General features: G+C 34.0%; 1 protein-coding gene across 3 annotated transcripts in view; it reads left to right on the top strand.

Moving 5' to 3' along the window:
• The window catches only part of Cep112 (centrosomal protein 112), a 472932-nt gene that overhangs the window by 197147 nt on the left and 259874 nt on the right, over positions 1-15911 (top strand). For all 3 annotated transcript variants that reach the window (XM_076869863.1, XM_076869862.1, XM_076869864.1), the window contains one exon: positions 10551-10658. In XM_076869863.1, coding sequence (XP_076725978.1) covers positions 10551-10658 — 108 coding nt within the window. The remainder of the gene's footprint in view (positions 1-10550; positions 10659-15911) is intronic.

Raw genomic sequence — 15911 nt, 5'->3', positions numbered from 1 at the left:
TTATACATTCCTTCTTTCTCCCAGAACCCTGATTTTATTTAGGGCAGCAAGAGACACAGGCTTATATTACAGGCTCTTACCTTGCAGTTAGAGCTGTAATTTAATGTAGTTTATAGAATGAGATGCAAACAGGATAATTAATTGCTTTTGGCAAGAACTTGCAGAAAAGAAAAAAAAAAGACTCTTTTAAGAGAACTCAAGTCAGCTAACACATGTCCTTTGCCCTTTACCCTTTACCCTTTGCCCTTTTCTTCCCAGATGTCCAGAACTGCAGCAGTCATTTTGTAGTGATTAGGATAAGGTTGAATTGTAGTAACCTCAACCCTGATATCTTTGAGCTTCTGATACAGCAGTTTTCTTCTGAAGAACATAGACTCTGCAGTATGCTGTTTATGCTATAGATCTTTCGGTTTTGCTTTGCATGTAGTAATACACGAGGCACCATATCAGAAGGATCCAAAACCCTTCATTGTCTCTCTTTCAAATTGCTTCTTTTTAAACACTGAATGCTCACAGAAATGCATCCACTTCTTTTTCTGCTTCTAGGTTGGCCACCAAGTTTTATTCTTAGATTCTTTTGAAGCCACAGTTATACAATAAAGGAGTTTGCTTGCCTTTTTTTTTTTTTTAAACTGGGAGTTGAATGGAATTTAGAATGATGTTTGAGAAGCAGAATCTTTTGCATCTATAGCAACTAAGAGCTGTGTTTCTAAACAAATTTTATGAGATTTGTTTTTCCAATATTTACTAAATTGTGGAAGGACAATGGAGTGGGGTTTGGCATTTTCGGTCAGTGTTATGTAGAGTGACATGTATTTCATTTTTGTATAACAACAATTGTTATTTTAATTTTTCTTAATGTTCATGTTGAAAAAGGCACTTTTATGATTTAAATAATTTTTTACTTTGATTATAAAAGATAATTCTTTGAGTACATAAAGCTCTTAATTTTTATTTTAAATATTAAATCTTTTAAAACTTATTTATTTTTAAGATGTCATTTATGAAGTGAAAAGAAGCAAAAATCTATTTTATATGAAGTTTTGTCTTTAAAAATATTAAATAGACAATTTTTTTCTAGTAGATGGACACAATGTCTTTATTTTTATGTGGTGCCAAGATCGAACCCAGTACCTCACAAGTGCCAGGCAAGTGCTCTGCCAAGTGAGCCACAACTCCAGCCCGACTAAGTTTATTTTTTATTTATCTTTTGTCTTTTTCTTCTCTTTTCACTTTTTCTTATTCTTCTATTCATCCTTAAGTTATCCTTAAGATATTTTAGACTCAAAATAATGTTTACTTTTATTGAAAAGTCATATTGTATATATTTATGGTCTAGAATGTGATATTTTGATATAAGTACACCATGTGGATGATGAAAATAGGCTAATCAACATATTCATCACCTCACTTATTTTTTGTGGTGAGACATTTAAAATTCACTCTCTTACCACTTTTGAAATATACATTATTAGCTATACTTTCCAAAAAATGCAGTTGATTACTTGAGCTTATTTCTTTTATCCAAACTGAAACTTTGTTCCTTTTGGACAACATCCCTCTATTCCTTCCTTCTGCTTTTCTGTAATCTCTGCTAATCACCATTGTACTCTTTATTTCTGTGGGTTTAGTTTTTTAGATCATATCTATAATATGATGTCATGCAGTTTTGTCTTTCTGTGCCTAGCTTATTTAATGTGATGACTTTGTTTTAGTCAGCTTTTTTGCTTCGTGACTAAAAGATCTGACCAGAACAATTTTAGGAAGAAAAGTTTATTTGAGGGCACACAGTTACAGAAGTCTTAGTCTATAGAAGGCTGGCTCCATTCCCTAGGGAAAGGCTGAACCTCATGGTGGAAGAGTGCGGCAGAGGGAAGCAACTCACATGGTAGCCAGGAAGTAGAGAGAGTCCACTTGCTAGATACAAATATATACCCAAAGCCATATCCTAATTCCCACCTCTTCCAGCCACACACTTCCACTTCAATTTCCACTCAGTTAACCTCTATCAAGGGATTAAATCACTGATTGAGTTGAGACTCTTACAACCCAGTCATTTCTCCTCTGAACCTTCTTGCATTGTCTTACAAGTGAGCTTTTGGGGTCCTCCAGATTTATCCATGTTGTTACAAATGACAGAATTTCCTTCTTTTGAAGGTGGAACAGTATTCCATTGTGTATATAAATGACTTTTTATTTGTCCATTTATTCTCTGAGGGATATTTGGGGAGATTGTATATCTTGACTACTGTGAATGATGCTCCCTAGCCTGGGGGTACAGACATCTCTTCAGCATATTGATTTCAGTTCCTTGGCATATATACCCAGTAGTCAAAGGGGAGTTCTATTTTTAGTTTAAAAAAACAAAAACAAAAAAACCCTCCATACTGTTGTCTATGATGTCTGTACTAATTTACAGTCCCACTTACAGTCTGCAAAGATTTCGTTTTCTCCACATTCTCTACCAGCACTTGTTATCTTTTACCTTTTGTCGTCTTTCATCATTCCAGCAGGTATGAGATGGTAGTTCATTGTGGTTCAGTTTGCATTTTTGTGATGATTAGTTATGTTGAACATTTTTTAATGAACTTGTTGGCCATTTTAATGTTTTGAGAAATATCTGTTAAGTCATTTGTCCATTGTTTAATGATTGGGTTATTTGTTTTTCTTGTAATTGAGTTGTTTGGAGTTTCTTTTACATATTTTGGATATTGACCCCTTTATCACATAGATGATTTGCAAATATTTTCTCCCATTCTGTAGGTTGTCTTTCATGCTGTTGATTGTTTCTTTTGTTGTGCAGAAATTTTTTTTAGATATAATCCCATTTGTCTCATTGCTTTTGTTGCCTATGATTTTTAAAAATACTTTATTTTGTAGTTATAGTTGGACACAATACCTTTATTTTGTTTATTTATTTTTTATGTGGTGCTGAGGATCAAACCCAGGGCCTTGCACGTGGTAGGCGAGCGCTCTACCGCTGAGCCCCAGCCCCAGCCCTGTTGCCTGTTTTTTTATTGTCATATCCAATTGGCCAGGACCAATGTTGAAAAACTTTTCTGGTATGTCTTTTTGTGGTTTTATTGTTTATGGTCTTATATTTAAATCTTTCATCCATTTTTGAGTTGATTCTTGTGGGTGTCCTGAGATAAGGACCCAGTTTTACTCTTCTTCAGAACAGCCAGTTTATCAACAACATTTATTGAAGACATTGTCCTTTCCTCATTATCTGATGTTGGTACTTTTATGGAAAATCAATTGAATATAAGTGTGTGGGTTTATTTCACTATTCTGTATCTTATTCCATTGATCAGTGTGTCTGATATTTTGCCAGTACCATGGTGTCTTGATTAGCGTATGTTTGGATGTCTGGTAGTGTGTTCTTTTTGTTTAAGATCACATTGACTTTGTTCTTTTTGTTTAAGATCACATTGACTATTTGGGTCTTTTGAGGTGTCATAAAAATTTTAAGATTGATTAATCTATTTCTGGAAAAATAACATTGGAATTTTGATAGGGATTTCATTGAATCTATGAATTGCTTTTGTTCGTATGATGTTAATGTTTGGATATGAGGTGTCCCCCCAAAGCGCCTGGTAATGCAAGAATATTCAGAGGTGAAATGATTAGATTATGAGAGCTGCAAACCAATCAGTCCATCCCAGTGTGAATGGACTGACTGGGTGGTAACTTTGAGCAGGTGGGGGTACTGCTTGGGGAGATAGGTCATTGGGGGTGTGCCCTGGAAAGGTGCATCTCCCTTGTGGTGCCCTCTCCCTCTCTCACCCTCTCTCTTTCTCTCCCTCCCCACTCCCTCTCTGATTCCTGAACCCACCATGAGCAACTTTCCTTCCCTGGGCCCTTCCCCCATCATGTGCTGCCTCACCTTGGGCCCAGAATTAATGGATTCAGCAATGGATTCATTAGTTAAATCTTGAATAAAGAAAATGTAGCATATATACTCAATGGAGTATTTACTCAGCCATAAAAAGAAAGAAATTATGTCATTTTATAGTAAATGGATGGAATTGGAGAACATGTTAAGTATAATATAACAGTCTCAGAAGGTCAAGAGTTGGGTGTTTTTCTCTCATATGTGAAAGCTAGAGAGAAAGAAGAAATGTTTTTAAAAAAGGAAAGCTCTTGAAAATAGAAGGCAGGCGGGGAGGAGAGATGAGAAAGGAGAAGAACTGTGGAATGAAATTGACTGAACTATGTTCTGTGCATGTACGAATATATTACAGTGAATTCTATTTTATGTATGACTGTAATGTATCCATTGAAAAATAAATTAATAGAAGGAAGACCAATCAAGGGAATTGGGGGAAGGTGGAAGGAGGTAGTACTAAGGCTCAAAAAGGAACAAATTATGTTGTATACATTTATGAATATGCTAAAATGAACCCAACAATTATGTATAACTATATGTACTAATAACAAAGAAAATCTACATGACTTCAGCTCCCTTAGATTTGTTAAAATTTGTTTTATGGTCTAACATATAATCTATTCAGGAGGATGTTCCATGTGTACTTGAGAATAACTTATATTATGTTGCTATTGAATGCAGTGTTCTATTAGGTCCCTTTGGTCTAAAGTGGAATTCAAGTCCAAAGTTTCCATACTGCTTTCTTTCTAGATGATCTATCCATTACTAAAAGTGAAGTCTTGAAGTCCTGTACCATAATTGTATTGCAATCTACTTCTCATTTCAGATTTATTAATATTTATTTTACATATTTAAGTGCTCTGATGTTAAGTGCATATATACTTACAATTGTTAATTCTTTTGATAAATTGACCTCTTTGTCACTATATAATGACTATCTTTGTCTCTTTTTACTTAAATTTTATTTTCTCTGATGTAACTATGGGTACCTTTACTCTCTTGGTTTCCATTTACATTTAATATCTTTTTTATACCTTCACTTTCAGTCCATGTTCTTAGATGTGAAGTGATCCTCTTATAAGAGGCATCTTTTTTTTTTTTATAAATTGATTTAGCCACTGTGATTTTTTGAAGTACATGGGGTATCTCTGTCTTTTGATTTAGAATTTAGTCTATTTTATATTCAAGGTAACTATTGATACGTTAGAACTTGTTACTGCCATTATGTAAAAGTTTTTTTCTGGCTATTCTGTAGATCCTTTGATCCTCTTTTCTTCTCTCCCTTTGTGGTTCCATGATTTTCTGCAGTGATAAACACTGAATTCTTTCTTTTTGGGTTTCACTTAATGACTATGGACTTTTGCTTTGTGGTTGCCATGAGGAGTAACAAATAAAACATCATAGACTGTTTAAGCTGATAATAACTTAATTTTTATCACACATAAAAGCATTTCATTTTTATTTTAACTTCCTACTCCATTTTGATGTCATAATTTACAACTTTTTTCTAATTTGTATCTCTCAACAATTTATTGTAGTTAAAGTTATTTTTAATAGCTTTGTCTTTTAACCTTCACATAGGAGATAAAGTTACTTTGCATACCACCATTATAGTACTGGAGAATACCAACTCTAACCATGCATTATTTTTACCAGTGAACTTTTTACTTTCCTATGCTTTCTGTTATTGATTAGCAGCCTTCTCTTTAAGCTTTTAAAACTCCCTTTAGCAATTCTATCAGACAGGCCTAGTGGTGCTAAACTTCTCTAATTTTTTGTTTTTCTGGGAATATTTTATTTTCTTCTCATTTCTGAAGGATGGTTTTTCAGGTAAAGTATTCTTGGTTAATAGTTTTTATTCTTTCTCACTTTGAAATAAAATATCACTCTGTCCTGGCCTGCAATGTTTCTGCTGAGAATTCAGCCAATAGCCATAATGAGACCTCCTTGTAGGTGATATGAGCCTTTTGTTTTTAAATTGTAGATGGACACAATATCCTTGTTTTATTTATTTGTTTATTTTTATGTGTTGCTGAGGATCAAACCCAGTGCCTTATATGTGCTAGGCAAGTATGCTACCTCTCAGCTACAATCCCAGCCCAGAGATATGAATCTTATCTCTTCCTGTTTTCAGAATTGTCTTTGATTTTTGATAGTTTGATTTGATGTATCTCAAATTGATAGAATTTCTCATTGGACTGGATTTAGAAACATCTGAGTTACCTGTATCTGAACATTGACATCTTTCCCTAGAGATGGGAAATCTTTTGCCTTCGTTTTCTGAAATATCTTTTGGATCTGTTTTCTTTCTCTTAATCTCGAATTTCTATTGTGCAAAAAGTTAGGTTTTTTGATGGTGTAACATAATTCCCACAGGGTTTCTTCATTCTTTTTCATTCTTTTTTCCTTCTCTGACAGGGTGATTTCAAATGTCCTGTCTTTGAGCTCACTGATGGCTTCTTCTGCTTAAAATTGAGTCTGAGGGTCAAGCTTTCTATTGAATTTTTATTTCAGTTATTATATTCTTTATCTCTAGAATTTCTGTTTTTTAAAAATTTGTTTTTTCAAACAATTTGTGTATTGTTTTCCAAATTCATTGAATTTTTATCCAGCCATATTTTCATGTAATTCCATGAACTTACTTAAGAGGATTATTCTGAATTCTTTGCTAGTCATTTCATAAATCACTATTTCTTGGGAGTTCAATGTAGGAGTTTTGTTAAATTTCTTTTGATAGTATCATGTGTCCTGGATTTTTTTTTTTTTGGTGGTATTTATGTCCTTGCCTTGGAGTTCATGCATTTGAAGAAGCAGCCACCCCTTCTAGCCTTTGTGTGTGTGTTCTTGGGATGATATAGACCTTCACACTCAAATCTATCCTGGGATTCTGGGTAGGATATCTGGTAGTGACTACTACTACCTAGTAGTAGGTAGGCCTTGCTGTTGTTTTTCCTAGTTAGGCTAGTTTTCTGCCTGGGCTCTGAGGTTAGATAGGGCTGTTGGTTGTATCTTGCAGTCCAGTGAGACCAATAGTTAGGCTCTGTGGTCAGTGTCAGTGTCTGTCAGGGCTCTTCAGTCACTTCTGATTAGGTAGGGTTGTAGGCTGCATTCCTTGGCAAGGTAGTAGTATTGCTTGGAATCTGTAGTTGGACAGGACTGAAGGCTGTACTATTGAGGCTGGGAAAGTCCTCTTGAGTTTCTGTTCAGCTTCTTGGCATGGGCAGGACCAGAGGCCATGCTTCACAGTTATATGCAGTCATGGGCCTGCCTCCTTTGGCTGGGCTTTAGAACTGCACAGGGTTATTGCTTGATCATAAGGGTCAGGTGGGATTAGATACTGGGCTGTGCAGATGTGTGGGAACAGGGGTTTTCTTTATGGCATGGGGAAACCTTATACAGAACTCCTAGATTGAACATAATCACACCTCAGATGCCCAAAATTGGTAAATCCAGATATAACCTTAAAAATTAAATGACTGAGGAACAAAATGGAGTGGTATATCAGGTAGTGTGAAGAGTAAAAGGTTGTTAGAACCAAGAGCAGCCAGACTTGTTTGGTAAATGACAGTAATACTGTATTGTGCATTGCTGATGATAGGTTAGGAGCTTAGTATTTGGGGGGTATGGTCTTTTGTATTTTTATATGATCATCTATAATATAAATACTCCATACTTCACTGTAAGAATCAGAAACTGAAATGTAGTATTTCTTAGGTAAAAATACTGAGTTGTAGTATGCATTTTGTTCTCATACAGTAAAACTGGTTGCTTGTCATTGAATATCTTTGTTCTTAGAAGCTTAATCATGTTTGAATAAATGCATTTGAATTTTTTAAATGTAACATGAAAAACTGTGGGGGGAAACACTTTTCATGGTACATTTCCTTTATATTCATGTTTTCACGAATCTTAATGCTTACCAAAGGGTAACCTGAAAGATGGCATTGTGTACAAGTAAAAAAGGAAAAGTAGCTCAACAGACCAGTGAAGCAGAATAATAAGGAATATAAAGTAGCCTGTGATAGAATGGTTGTCACATTAACTTACAGTTGCCTCAGAAGAAAAATATTTTCCTAAATCATACCCAAATGGGCAGGGGTAGAAGGACAAATGAAATGCTGCAATACTGTGAAGAAATGGTTCTATGTTCATGTTATTGATAAGGAGAGCTTTTAAAATACTGGTTGTAAGAACATCTCTTTCCTGTCACATAATGAAAAGATATCTGATGTGATCATGGACAGAGTGATAGGAAAAGTAATATTCCAGCACTACTTTTTAAATTTTATATATGTTGCGAAGAATTTGACAATAAAGGTTGAAAAATGTACATTCAGCAAATCTTGAACTAATTCAAGTATGCTGTCTTTTTTTTTTCCTTCATTATTTATTGAATCCCTATGTGTACCAGGGATTGTGCTAAATGGTCGGGATACATAGTGAATGTGGGGCTATGTTACAGTGGGGAAGGTGGACAAATAAACAGCCCTAAAGAAGAAGTCAACTATGTAGTGAACCCGAAGGTGATGTATTCTATGGGGCAAAAGAACAACAAAGCTGGAAATAGGGACTGGGTGAACTAGGGGACAAGGAGGGTGGCACACAACAAAGTTAAAAATGGGGTGTCTGTAAGGCCTCAGTATAATGGTAACATTTAAGCAAAACCTTAAAACTTTGAGAAAGAAGCCATGTGAATACATGGGAGAAAGCTTCTAGGCCCTCCAATGAGAACAAGGAGGCAGGTGGTAGTGGGACAGTGTAGAAGGGAGGAGCTAGGAGTGGGAATTGGCAGTGGATCATGGGAGGCCTGAGGCATGAATGGAGTCTTTGACTTTTAGTTGTTTTTTTTTAAATAATAGCTTTGTTGAAGTACAGTTCACATGTTAACAATTTGCTCATAAGTACACAACGTTGGGCAACCATCTTCAAAATCAATTTAGAACATTTTAATCTCCCTAAAAAGAAAGTGCATGCTCCTATCCTCAAACCACCTGTCCCCCATCTCATTCGAAGAAATCAGTAATCTGTTTTCTGTTTCTATGGAATTGCCCACCCTGGAAATTTAATATAAATGTAATTATATAATGTGTGGTCTCTTATGATACTTACCAAAAAATGTTTTCAGAGTTCACATGGTTGTAACATGTCTTAGTGCTCTTTTACTATTTATAACTGAATAATATTCCATTGAATATACTTTATTTTGTTTGTCCACTCATCAAATGATGGACTTGGTTTATTTCCTTCTTGGGTCTACTAAGAATAATATTTTAAAAAATCTATTTATCCACTGAAGGGCATCTAGGTTGGCTCCACAGTTTAGCTCTTGTGAATTGTGCTTCTATAAACATTGATGTGGCTGTGTCCCTGTAGGATGCTGTTTTTAAGTCTTTTGGGTATAAACCAAGGAGAGGGATAGCTGGGTCAAATAGTGGTTCCATTCCCAGATTTCCAAGGAATCTCCATACTGCTTTCCATAATGGCTGCACCAATTTGCAGTCCCACCAGCAATATATGAGTGTGCCTTTTCCCCTACATCTTTGCCAACACTTATTGTTGTTTGTCTTCCTAATAGCTGCCATTCTGACTGGAGTGAGATGATATCTTAGAGTAGTTTTGATTTTCATTTCTCTAATTGCTAGAGATATTGAACATTTTTTTTCATATATTTGCTGATTGATTATATATCCTCTTCTGAGTAGTGTCTATTCAGGCCTTTGGCCCATTTGTTGATAGGGTTTTTTTGGTGCTTAGCTTTTTGAATTCTTCATATACCCTAGAGATTAGTGCTCTATCTGATGTGTTAGGGGTAAAGATTTGCTCCCAGGATGTAGGCTCTTTGTTCACCTCACAGATTGTTTCTTTTGCTGAGAAAAAAACTTTTTAGTTTGATTCTATCCCATTTATTGATTTTTTGTTTTAATACTTGCACTATAGGAGACTTACTAGGGAAGTTGGGGCCTAATCCCACATAATGAAGATTAGGGCTTCCTTTTTCTTCTGTTAGATGCAGAGTCTCTGGTTTAATTCCTAGGTCCTTGATTCATTTTGAGTTAAGTTTTGGCATGGTGAGAGATAGGGGTTTAATTTCATTTTGTTGCATATGGATTTCTAGTATTCCCAGCACCATTTGTTGAAGAATCTATCTTTTCTCCAGTGCATGTTTTTGGCACATTTGTCTAATGTAAAATAATTGTAATTTTGTGTTTGCCTACTGATAATGATTTGATCATCTTTTCATATATTTTTTTGTCATTTGTGTATCTTCTTTGGAGAAATGTCTATTCAGCTCCTTGGCCCATTTTGAAACTGTATTAATTGTCCATTTATTATTGAATTGTTAAATTCTTTATATATTCAGAAATAGTTGCATCCATTAAGCATGTATCCCTTGGTATGCTTAATACAATCATATTGAATTGACTGACCATATTATATTTCCATTTTACTGTTGTTATGTTAGAATATAGTCAGCTACATACCAATTTTAATTTTCTCCTTTAATTATTAAGCTGTATTTAAATAAATTAATGTTTCATTGTTTTCACCATTAAATTAATCATCAAAATTGATGAGGTGTTTAAAATCTATTTTAATGAATGAACAATTTTTTATAATATAGTTTAAAATATGTTAAACTTGATTTTTTAAAATTTTATAGATGGAAAAAGTAGAAGCAGATCTCACTAGATCCAAGACTCTACGTGAGAAACAGTCTACGGAGTTTTTATGGCAACTGGAGGATGTCAAACAAAGATACGAACAGCAGGTTGGTTGTTCACTTTGTGATACCATTTAACTTTGTAATAAGTATTTTTAGTAATATATGGACACAATGCCTTTATTTTATTTATTTTCATGTGGTGCTGAGGATTGAAACCAGTGCCTCATACATGCCAGACAAGTGCTCTACCACTGAGCCACAACCCCAGCCCACCATTTAATTTTTAAAAAATTTTTAAATTTCTTTTAATTAGTTATACATGGCAGTAGAATGCATTTATGTACTTTGATATATCATATTATACGTAGAGGGGATATGATTTTTCATTTTTCTGAGTGTGCAAGTTGTAGAATCACATTGGTCATGTAGTCACATATATACATAAAGTAATAATGTCTGTTTCATTCTACTATATTTCCTATCCCCACTTCCCCTCCCTTTACTTTCCTCTACCTGATCTAAGGTAACACCATTCTTATCTAGTGCCCCCCACCTTATTGTGAATTAGCATCTGCATATCAGAGCCTTTGGTTTTGGGATTGACTTATTTCACTTAGCATGATATTCTCCAACTCCATCCATTTACTGGAAAATGCCATAATTTCATTCTTGTTTAAAGCTGAGTAATATTACATTGAATATATATACCACATTTTCTTTATCTATTCATCTATTGAAGGACACCTAGTTGATTCCATAGTTTAGCTATTGTGAATTTAGCTGCTATAAATATTGAAGTGGCTGCATTACTGCAGTATGCTGATTTTAAGTCTTTTGTGTAAAAAATGAGGAGTGGGATAGCTGGGTCAAATGGTTGTTCCATTCCAAGTTTTCTAAGGAAGCTCCATCTCCATACTGCTATCCATAGTGGTTGTACCAATTTGCAGTCCCACTAGTAAGGTATTAGTGTACCTTTACCCCCACATCCTTGCCAACATTTATTGTTGGCTGTATTCTTGATGATGCCATTCTCATAGCAGTGAGATGAAATCTTAGTGTAATTTTGATTTGCATTTCTCTAATTGCTAGAGATGTTGAACACTTCTTCATATATTTGGTGATAAATTATATTTCTTCTTCTGTGGAGTATCTGTTCAGTTTCTTAGCCCATCTATTGATTGGGTTATTTATGGTTTTTGGTGTTAAGTTTTCTGAGTTCTTGATATATCCTAGAAATTCATGCTTTATCGGAGGTATATGTGGTAAAGATTTTCTCCCAAACTGTAGGCTGTCTCCTTGCATTATTGATTGTTTTCTTTTGCTGAGAAGAAGCTTTTTAATTTTAATCCATCTCATTTATTTATTCTTGATTTTACTTCTTGCGTTTTAGGAGTCTTGTTAAGGAAGTCAGATACTAGGCTGAGACGGTGAAGATTTGGACCTACTTTTTCTTCTGTTAGGTGAAGGGTCTCTGTTCTAGTGGCTAAGTATATGATCCATTTTGAGTTGATTTTTGTGCAGAGTGATATATAGAGGTTCAATTTTATTTTGCTACATGTGGATTTCCAGTTTCCCCAGCATCATTTGTTGAATAGGCTCTTTTCTCCAGTGAATGTTTTGGGCACCTTTGTTTAGTATAACATAACTGTATTTATGTGGGTTTGTTTCTATGTTCTCTATTCTGTACCATTGGTCTACAAGTCTATTTTGGTGCCAATACCATGCTATTTTTGTTACTATAGCTCTGTAATATAGTTTAAGGTCTGGTATTGTGATGCCTCCTGCTTCACTTTTCTTGCTAAGGATTGCTTTGGCTATTCTAGGTCTCTTATTTTACAAATAAATTTTATGATTGCTTTTTTTATTTCTATGAAGAATGTCATTGGGATTTTAATAGGAATTACATTAAATATATATAACACTTTCGGTAATATGGCCGTTTTGACAATATTAATTCTGCATATCTAGGAGCATGGGAAAGCTTTCCATCTTCTGAGGTTTTCTTGAATTTCTTCCTTTAGTGTTCTGTAGTTTTCATTGTAGAGGTCTTTCACCTCTTTTGTTAGATTAACTCCCAAGTATTTAATTTTTTTTGAGGCTATTGCGAATGGGTAGTTTTCTTAATTTCTCTTTCAGTAGATTTATTGCTGATGTATAGGAATGCATTTGATTTATGGGTGTTGATTTTATATCCTGCTACTTTGCTGAATTCATTTATTAGTTCTGGGAGTTTTCTGGTAGAATTTTTTGGATCTTCTAGATATAGAGTCATGTCACCAGCAAATAGTGATAGTTTGAGTTCTTCTTTACCTATTTGTATCTCCTTAATTTCTTTCCTCTAATTGCTCTGGCTAGAGTTTGAAGAATGATGTTAAATAGAAGTGGTAAAAGAAGACATCCTTGTCTTGTTCCAGTTTTTAGATGAATGCTTTCAGTTTTCTTCCATTTAGAATAATGCTGGCCTTGAGTTTAGCATATATAGCTTTTACAATGTTTAGGTGTATTCCTACTATCCCTAATTTTTCTAGTGTTTTGAACATCAAGGTGTGCTGCATTTTGTCAAATGCTTTTCTGCACCTATTCAGATGATCATATGATTCTTATTTTAAGTCTGTTAATATGATGAATTATGTTTATTGATTTCTGTATGTTGAACCAACCCTGCATCCCTGGGATAAACCCCACTTGATCATGGTGCACTATCTTTTAAATATGTTTTTATATGCAATTTGCCAGAATTTTATTGAGAATTTTTGCATGTATGTTCATCAAGGATATTGGTCTGAAGTTTTCTTTCCTTGATGTGTCTTGGTCTTGTTTTGGTATTAGGGTAATATTAACCTCAAAGAATCAGTTTGGAAGGGTTCCTTCCTTTTCTATTTTATGGAATACTTTGAAGAATATTGATGTTATTTCTTCTTTGAAAGTCTTGTAGAACTCAGCTGAGAATCCATCTGGTTCTGGGCTTTTCTTTGTTGGTAGGCTTTTGATGGTGTTTTCTATTTTATTACTTAAAATTGATCTATTTAAATTGTGTATGACCTCCTCATTCAGTTTGGGTAGGTCATGTGTCTCTAGAAATTTGTCAATGTCTTTGATATTTTCTATTTTATTGGAGTTTAAATTTTCAAAATAGTTTCTAATTATCTTCTGTATTTCAGACATGTCTGTTGTGATATTTCCTTCTTCATCTTGTATTTTAGTCATTTGAATTTCCTCTCCTTTTCCCTTCATTAGCATGGACAAGGGTTTAATCTATTGTATTTATTTTTTCAGTGAACCAACTTTTTGTTTTGTCAATTTTTTCAGTTGTTTCTTTTGTTTTGATTTCATTGATTTTAGCTCTGATTTTAATTATTTTCTGTCTTCTACTGCTTCTGGTGTTGATATGTTCTTCTTTTTCTAGGGCTAGCAGATGCCTGGTTAGATGTAGAACTAATAAATGAATTCAGCAAAGTAGCAGGATATAAAATCAACACCCATAAATCAAATTTTCTGCTATTATAACTTTGAAAAGATTGTGAATTCCTTTGGTTTGTATCTCTGCTCCTTCATCTTTTTATTCTTTTAATGAATGTGCTCAGTGCAATAAACTTTACTCTTAGTACTGCCTTCATAGTGTCCAGAGATTTTGATATGTTATATTAGTGTTTTCATTTACATCTAAGAATTTTTTATTTCATCTTGATATCTTCTGTTATCCATTCATCAATCAATAATGCATTATTAAGTCTCCATTTATTACAGTAGCTCCTATTTATTATTTTATCAGTGATTTCTAATTTCATTCCATTGTGATCTGATAGAATGCAGGGTATTATCTTTGTTTTTTAATATTTACTAATAGTTGCTTTGTGGCATAAGATATGGTCTGTTTTAGAGAAGGAGCCATGTGCTACTGAGAAGAAAGTTATATTCACTTGTTGATGGATGAAATGTTTTATATATGTCTGTTAAGTCTAAATTATTGATTGTATTATTTAGTTCTATAGTTTCTTTATTTAGTTTTTGTCTGGGTTCTCCCCAGTATTGAGAGAGGTGTGTTAAAGTCACCTAGTATTATTGTGTTTGGTCTGTTTGACTAGTGAAATTGAGAAGGGTTTGTTTGATGTACATAGATGCTCCATTGTTTGGGGCATAAATATTTATAATTGTTACGTCCTGCTGATATATACTTCCCTTAAGAAGTTTGAATGTCCTTCTTAGTCTCTTCTGATTAACTTTGGTTTGAAGTCTACTTTATCTAAGATGAGGATGGAAACCCCTGCTTGTTTATGCAGTCCATATGAGTGATAAGTTTTTTCCCATCCTTTCACCTTCAGCCTTTGGATATCTTTGCCCATGAGGTGAGTCTCTTCAAGACAGCATATTGTTGGGTCTTGCTTTTTAATACAATCTGTCAGTCTATGTCTTTTGATTGATGAGTTCAGGCTGTTCACATTCAAAGTTATTATTGATATGATTTGTATTTCCTGTCATTTTGATTTATTTCTGGGTTTTAATTGAACTTAATTTCTCCTTTGGTTGAATAACCCTTTAATGCAGATCCTTACTTTGCTGGGTTTTACTTTGTTGAGAATGTTCTGTAGTGTAGGCTTTCTAGTTGTAAATTTTGTTTATCATGGAAACTTTTAATTTCCTATTCAAATCTGAAACTTAATTTTGCTGAATATAAAATTATTGGTTGGCATCTGTTTTCTTTCAGAGCTTGAAATATATTATTCAAGGCCCTCCTAGATTTAAGTGCATGGGTTGAGATCCGAATTGGTTTCCTCCTATATGTAATTTGATGTTTTTCCTTTTATGGCCTGTAAGATTTTTTCTTTACTCTGTGTGTTAGTCATTTTCATTATAATGTGTCTTGGTGTGGGTCTGCTGTAATTTTGTACATTTGGTTTTCTGTAAGCCTCTTGTATTTGATTTTCCTCTCCATTCTTCAAGTTTGGGAAATTTTCTGCTATTATAACTTTGAAAAAATTGTGAATTCTTTTGGTTTGTTTCTCTGCTCATTCATCTATTCCAATAACTCTTAAATTTGGTCTTTTCATGTTATCCTAAAATTCTTGGATATTCTGTTCATGGTTTCTTATCATCTTCTCTGAATATTCAACTCTACTTTCAAGATCATATATTTTCTCTTCATTGCCTGAGGCTCTGATTTCCAAATGGTCTAGTCTGTTGGTGATGCATTCTATTGAATTTATAATTTGTTTTACTGATTCCTTCATTTCAAGGATTTCTGCTTGGTTTTTTTCAATACTCTCTCTTTATTGAAGTGTTCTTTCACTTTCTGTGTTTTTTCTTTGATTTTACTCCTTATACTATCCTTTACTTCACATATCAATTAAACTGTATACA

This window comes from Callospermophilus lateralis, chromosome 11, assembly GCF_048772815.1.
Source record: "Callospermophilus lateralis isolate mCalLat2 chromosome 11, mCalLat2.hap1, whole genome shotgun sequence".
Taxonomy (NCBI): domain Eukaryota; kingdom Metazoa; phylum Chordata; class Mammalia; order Rodentia; family Sciuridae; genus Callospermophilus; species Callospermophilus lateralis.
Note: the sequence above shows the minus strand (reverse complement) of the source record. Positions and strands in the feature narration are given on the sequence as shown.